The 7,190-nt window shown below is 35.0% G+C and overlaps 2 protein-coding genes across 3 annotated transcripts in view; both read right to left on the bottom strand.

The window, feature by feature from the left end:
• The window catches only part of LOC108965836, a 1,099-nt gene extending 810 nt beyond the window's left edge, over window positions 1–289 (bottom strand). The window contains exons 1-2 of one of the 2 annotated variants that reach the window (XM_018928490.1): window positions 219–289; window positions 1–146 (exon numbers count right to left, since the gene is read on the bottom strand). In XM_018928490.1, the coding sequence (XP_018784035.1) occupies window positions 1–146; window positions 219–233 (161 nt within the window). In that variant the 5' untranslated portion in view covers window positions 234–289. The remainder of the gene's footprint in view (window positions 147–218) is intronic. The other variant, XM_018928495.1, reaches the window with a different exon arrangement.
• Window positions 290–3,182: 2,893 nt separating this feature from the next.
• LOC108965605 lies at window positions 3,183–5,570 on the bottom strand. The gene is made up of 3 exons (XM_018928146.1): window positions 5,505–5,570; window positions 3,395–3,721; window positions 3,183–3,341 (listed from the first exon to the last, which is right to left on the bottom strand). Exons 1-3 carry the CDS (start codon window positions 5,568–5,570, stop codon window positions 3,183–3,185), a joined length of 552 nt encoding a protein of 183 aa, XP_018783691.1.
• Between the last annotated feature and the right edge of the window lie 1,620 nt (window positions 5,571–7,190).

Below are 7,190 nucleotides of genomic sequence, written 5' to 3'. Positions count from 1 at the left end.
GCAAGAGCCTGTCCGCCATAACTGGGTCCGGCAAGAGCCTGTCCACCATAACTGGGTCCAGCAAGAGCTTGTCCACCAAGCACGGGACTGCCATAGTTGTAGCCAAGGCTTGCGGCGTATGCAGCAGAGACGACGGAGCACAGGATCTGCAAAGTGATTAGATAGTATTAGCATTATTTTCATTCGAAAAGACAGTGTGACAAACTCGTAAGTCTTACCAAAAATGCACGCATTTTACAGATAGTGTTGAGGTTAATTGACTGTATCGGTTTGCAGTTCAGTTGCTTTCTGTTCGTCTAAGCTAAACTGCAGCTAAATTTATACAAGAAAAATTTCGGTACAAAAAACGCGAAGTATTTTCGAATGCAATGAAATTTTTACGACCAAATTTACCAACGTAAAACAAAACTAATATTAATAATAACTACGTGTGCTATCGAAAATGCCAAAATTCTCCAAAAACCATAACACGAAAATTTGTCGCGAACGGATGCGCAAACACACGCACACCAACGCTGCTTTAAAGGTCAAACTGATATTCGGTATTTGTATTTGTGCATATGTAAATGTGCAGCGGAGCCTGTGGTGCTCCATTGTAAGTTGTTGAAGGTGTGAATGCTGTCAGAAAGCGGAGCAAAACATTTTTGGCGTTAGTCAGTCCATTGCAATGTGTTTGACTTAGTTTCAGCTCGAAAAGTGGATATAGCATTTCATTGGTCACCGTCTCAGCTCTGCACCAGAGTCATAAAAAATCAACAGAAACAGCAGAAAACTTAAACTGCTATGGCTTATCTGGCTCGCTATTAGCATGGCGCTGAGTTAATTTTTGCATTTGAATGTGAAATGCAAATTTATGTGACAATAGTAGGCGGATTCATTCAGGTTTTTAATTTTACAGATTTTTATGGAAAAAAGTCATTAAAAATTCAATCAAATGGTAGTTATTTGCATCCTTTCTCGTTTAGGTTTTCGCACTATTGCGTGGGCGCTCGCTAAGTGACCGTGAAAGCTTTACAGCTAAATATTTTAATTTCTATTTTAAAATTTTTAATTATATTTATATCTACATGCAATATCATATATTTATATTTATTATTATTATTATGAAGATAAAATGATGAAAGCAGTCTCTCGAGGCACTCCTTATGGTGGAATGCTATCTCCGCTCCTATAGTAGTGAATAAACAGTTAATGTATTTGGGGTAATTTTCTCAATATCTGGTTAATATCCATCTATCAATTAAGTTCTGGCTAACTTAACCTTTCCTTAAGTCACTAACATTTTTAACCAGAACTTAACTGGCAGTTCACTGTTAACGGCCCTTAGACGGCAAAGCCTCCAAGATAGTGGCAAATGTAGACGACATTGCCAACTTAATAACGGAGAGATGCATACAAACCGTTAGCATTATTTGAGCAACACTTTCAATACAGTCGAAAATTGTACATCGCAAGCGGGTTGAATCTAAAAAAATACCGCTCTGATTGTTTTCGCTTGGAAATACAAAATTCCTAAATGGAGACTCTCTTCGATAAATGGGACACAGCTATCGCTCAAGGACAGCATCAAATACCTTAGGGTAGTTTTGGACAGCAAACTGCTATTAAATCACAATGTAGTGTGACAGTCGGGGCTACGTAATCGGAATGGGCCTAGATTTTTATACGGTAAAGGACTGTAAACTCAGCAGAACTCTGTCGCTACAATGACAACAAATAACAATGTATGTTGAGCTGAGTCGATTTAGCCATGTCTGTATATATACGAACTAGTCCCTCAGTTTTTAAGATGTCGTTTTGAAATTTTGCAAATGGAATTTTCTCTCCAAGAAGCTGCTCAGTTATCGGAACTGCCGATAACGGATCACTGTAACATATAGCTTCCATACAAACTCAACGATCGGAAAAAAGTTCTTGTATGGAAAACCTTCATATTTGACAAGATATATTCACGAAATTTGGCACAGGCTATTTTCTAAGGCAACAATGTATGCTATGGGTATATTAGCTTCGGTGCAGCCGAAGTTAACGCTTTTCTTGTTTTTTTTTTTACATTTCGTTTGTTCTGTTTGGGGGAATATTTTTGTGGAAAACAGCGGCTTTCACTTTAAATGGCCGCCAAAAATTTTTAAAGGAGGACTTGATTAAAATATGACTTTTTTTTCCTTTTTTTATTTTCGGGTAAATTCCAGCTTAGTTATGGTGAACACCGCAAAGTGTTTGTTTCTTAAGACTTTCTGGGAGAAGCTCTGCTACCAGCTTATGCATCAAAATTATGCTCTATAATCTACCAAGGATCCAAATAAAATTACTCAATCCATATTTAAGGAATAAATTTGCAAAAACTTTTATTTATTTACCTTAAATTGTACTCCTGAATGATAGTTCAAACGGATAGTATATGGTTGTCAAAAAAGTCTTGCGGTATTTTCACTAGTTGGCTTTATTCGTCGCATCAGGTCATGCTATACCTTTTTGGAAGCTTCACGTGCTAACACGTGTTTGGTTGATTGTCGTTTCTTTTAAGTCGGTCGTGAGTTATAGCGTCGCAAACATGAAGCAAAATAAAGAGAAAATACGGCATATTTTACAGTACTACTACGATAAAGGCAAAAATGCATCTCAAGCCGCCAATAAAATTTGTGCAGTTTATGGACCCGATACAGTTTCCATTTCCACCGCACAACGGTGGTTTCAACGTTTTCGTTCTGATGTAGAGGTGGTCCAAGATGCGCCACCCCCCGGAAGGTCTGTTGTCGAAAATTGTGACAAAATCGCTGAATTGGTCGAAAGAGACCGGCATAGTAGCCGCCGTAGCATCGGTCAAGAGCTGGGCATGAGTCATCAGAAAAAATTTTTATGAACAATTGAAAATTCAATAAAAAATACCGCAAGATTTTTTTAACAACCTATTTTATAAATTAAATACAGATGTGTAGTTCAAAAAGATAGTATATAAATTAAATACAGATGTGTAAAATAAAGGTTGACAAATAAAATGAAATAATCAATCATATGTCCCTCTTTAATTTACAGAAACCTCTAAAAATTATATAACTATATTTGTTAGAAATGAGATGCACACTTATTGACTTATTAACTATAACATTTTAAAACAATTACTTTATCATAATTGTTCGATTTCGCATATACATTTTCCATTGGCTTTATACATGCTCAAATTATAGGTGTTTACGCACCAACGAACCAAATAGGTAGAAACCAACCACAGTATCATTGTGGACACTAAAATTAGCGTAGGATGACCAATTCAAGTTGGGTAAGAATTGGGGAAACAATTTTGAATTGATGCTAAAATTACGCGCATGGTATGAATAATTCTGAAAAGAAAGTTTACTGTAGAAACGAACTAAAGTCGATTTGAAATACTCACTTTCTTGAGCGGACACTCGAATGGAATATTTGATGAGCGACGTATCTCTTGGGCAATCATACGAACGACAAAGAAATCGAAACGGTTATCAAAAAAATTACAAAAATCAGCTTCCATCTGATGAAACTTGGTAATGATGCCCGAGCGATTTAGCAACAATTTATAATTTACCACCAAATCCGTTATCGGTTTTCTCAGTCTGAATTCGAAATTTAGTACTAGTTGCTTAGTTATGTCGTGCTTGGTCAAGGAGCAATTAATGCTTTCTACGACTGCGTTGTTATAATTTCTACAAACAACGCGCTTAAATTGCAGTATCAGTTGATGCTGAAAATAGAATTCATAGTAAATAAATTGAAGGGTTTAATTGTTATAAGGAAAGCGGAGATTCTTACTTTTTTTGCACAGTTGCTCTCATGTATGGTGGTAAGTTGCACAAGAATTGAGCTCACTAAAAGTAATTTATTGCATTTTCCGGTCATTGTGAAGCGGTAAAGAGTCAACTATAGATTAAAATAGCGACCCGGCCATAATCTGTGCAAAACTATCATTGAAACAAATAGCCAATGATTTATATAAAAACAATATTTTTTTTTTTTTTTCATTAAAAGGGGAGAATTAAATTGGAATTTTACACGAATACTCTGAGCCCCCACATTTATACAAATATATTTCGGATTCTTATCATAAACTTGATTTATACTATATAATCAATATTTCTTCTCCCATTTCCAGGCTAAATTTAATTAAAATCAATTGTTTGTTTGGAAAACTTGCTTATTTTAAAAGGTGTACTTAATAAATTTACTATTTTTCGCTATCAAAGTGCTGATATAGCTTCGGTGCAGCCGGAATTAGCGTGTATTCTTGTTTCCATTGAAGACACGTCAAAAAATGTCTGAGGTGATCGCTACTCCTTTGATATCTTTACGGAGTTAATTCTCTGCCTGACCACAATAGCGGCAGCTAGGTATCAGAGTTGAGTGTTCGTTTGCAGCATGAGTAGGGTGAATTTAAAATACTCGAATTAATAACATGCTAATGGCGGCGAGTTCTCCTTCATCAATTTTAATTGAGAAATTACTGTGATACTATAGATTAATTTTTTTCGGTTGTAACTCTATTAATTGGCTATGTTTACAGGGCGTTCAAAAAATAACGCTTTTCCATTGCGCGATCAATTCGCAATAATTTTTATTTTTTTGAAAGTTTGCGATAGTGCCGCGACTTGGCTTCACTTAGCAGCAAAATATTCATATCAGGAAGAGAAATGGGAAATGGTTTCGTCTTAACCAAACACAAACTCTGCACCATAATAAACTTCTATTAAACACCTAGCAATAAAATACTACTTCCAAGCCAAATTAGACAACAGTGAAGTCAGAGACAGAGATATCGATAATTGCAGCAGGTTGTAACTATGAGCCTCTCTACTCATTGAAACAAAAAAAAAAAAAAACATATTGGTACTTTATATTGACAACACATGATACCAAAAAAGCAGGCTACAATAAAGTCCAAAACATGACCAATAAATTAAGCATTTTTAGTTAGGGTAACGCGAACATTTAAAGATAATTATTGTTATACTACTTTGTTCATAATATTCAAATTTTTAATTTATTTTTCAAAATCTATGTCGTCCCCCTCAAAGTAAAATTTCATGGCCTCAATACTCTTACGCCTATGCTTTTTCCAATCCTCGAAATAGTTGTTAAAGTCAGTTTTCGAAATAATCTTCAGTCATCGTAGTGAGTCACCTTTAATGTCTTCAATTGGGTCAAAACGGTTTCCCCGTAGCGGTCGTTGGAGGTTGCTGAATGGCCAGATATCAGATGAAGGTGAATACGGTGATAATTGAAACTAGTTGAAACTTTGGCTAAAAACTTACGCAGAATTAACACGATATGCTACGGTAAATTATTGTGGTGCAAAAACCAAGAGTTGTTTGCTTATAATTCTGATTTTTTTGTTTACAAATAGCTTCGCGTATACGAAGCGTGATACTCAAATAGTATACCTTGTTGACAGTTCGGTTTGTCGGAAGGTATTTGGAGTGCACCACACATCCACCTTTATTTTTGACGTGTTTTTTTCGGATTCGTCTCACCTTTGTGACGATATTCTGCCGGTTGATCGTCTGTTTCCGTGGCGTTAGCATAGATTCAAGACTCATCGTCAGTAACAATATGTTTCATCACATGCTGGTGGTCGAAAGGCATTGTTTCAAAGACGTTAACGCGACATGAGTTTTACGAAAAAATTTAGAGATTTTCTAACCAATCGTGCTTTCTCTTTCCTAACTGCTAAATGATCTTTCATTGTCAAAGCCTTATCGAACCTCTTTGAATAGTTAATACCACTTGCTCGCGACAAAAAACTATTACCATAGGCCTCTGTTCACGCTAAAATTAAAGTAAGAAGATCAATTCAAGTTGAATAAAAATTGTGGAAAAAATTTTACGATCATTTTATTTTACAAAATTTATCAGTAGACTAATTGTGTTCGAATCGGTTACGTGTTCTATGTTAGGATAGCAAGACGTTTTTGAGCTCACATTCTTTTACTTACCAGTTCGTCAGGCACCAACTCCTGTGCAAAACACGTTACAGGTGAACCTCTAGTTCACCCCAAATAGGTATTACTACCACCTTTGTATATTAAATTAAGTTTCATTAAGAATTTTGTTAAAGCAATGGACAGAAATTGAAAATGTTCTTGTGTCTGAAACAAACAACAGGTTTCATTAAGAATTTTTTTAAAGCAATGGACAGAAATTGAAAAGGCTTCCTGTATCTGAAACAAAAATTTCCAAGAGTCAGTGAAGCAAAAATTAAGGATGGCATATTTGTAGGTCCGCAAATAAGAGAACAAATGAAAGGCAAAATATTTTAGCAAATGCTCAATGCCTTTCAAAGCATTGTTAAACATTTTCTTGGAAATTGGAGTGCCAGTTTGCTTGCCGATTACTGCCGGGCATTGTTAAAGGGTACCAAAAACAAAATATCGCCGAAAAACATCGACAGTGACATCTTAAGGTAGTTTTTGGTTAATAAAATAATACCACAATAATATATCTATCGTTTTTTTTTTTTACAAAAATCCTCATAGCACAAAAACCAAAGGCGATAGAAGAAATATATAGCTATTTTCTACATTTGTGGCGATTTTTATATAATAAACACCTTTTTTCTGTTCATGTCACAAAAAACCAGTGTTATTGCCCACGATCACGCTCCAATATCCGAAAATATGGTTTAGTTCGGACTATTACTTTTAGCAAATAGTTGGCATGCAAACTGGCTAACGAAAATCGAGATAAAAGTATTTTTATTATATTTTATTCTAGTATTTAATATTCTATTCTTATAAATTTAGAATCTTATTTGGCTAAAGTGAACGGAATTTTAGACAGTTCGAATAATTTTCTGCATCTTTTGAGGTATTCATCCGTAATAGCCTCTTCGCGAAGTTCCCTAGCTTAGTCTTCCATGTTCATATGACCAAATAACTAATCTACTCTTTTTCTCCCAAAGCAATTAAGGCTGTTAATTCAATACAACATACCAGCTTCCTCATATCGAACTTACTGAAACTTCATTTTTAAACTTCGACATTTATGTTGATCGTTCGTTTGTAATTTACTTGCCAAATAATGTTTATCAAACAAAAAAAATTTTTTTTTATTTTTTTTTATTTTTTTGTAAGCGAACAATTTTTATTGGATTAGGCTCATCTGAAACCACTGAATCAGCCCACTGCCGTTATTCGTTCTCATACTTGAAATTCATTACT

This window comes from Bactrocera latifrons, unplaced genomic scaffold, assembly GCF_001853355.1.
Source record: "Bactrocera latifrons isolate USDA-ARS-PBARC rearing strain unplaced genomic scaffold, ASM185335v1 scaffold_10, whole genome shotgun sequence".
Classification (NCBI taxonomy): domain Eukaryota; kingdom Metazoa; phylum Arthropoda; class Insecta; order Diptera; family Tephritidae; genus Bactrocera; species Bactrocera latifrons.
Note: the sequence above shows the minus strand (reverse complement) of the source record. Positions and strands in the feature narration are given on the sequence as shown.

Bases quoted from the DNA above. Each gene is read 5' to 3' on its own strand.
- LOC108965605 (XM_018928146.1), bottom strand. From the start codon at position 5,570: ATGAGTCTTGAATCTATGCTAACGCCACGGAAACAGACGATCAACCGG. The intron at 3,722-5,504 runs GTGAGACGAATC...TTCTATTTTCAG, and splicing joins GGCAGAATATCGTCACAAAG to CATCAACTGATACTGCAATT. The intron at 3,342-3,394 runs GTGAGTATTTCA...CTTTCTTTTCAG, and splicing joins TCGAGTGTCCGCTCAAGAAA to AATTATTCATACCATGCGCG.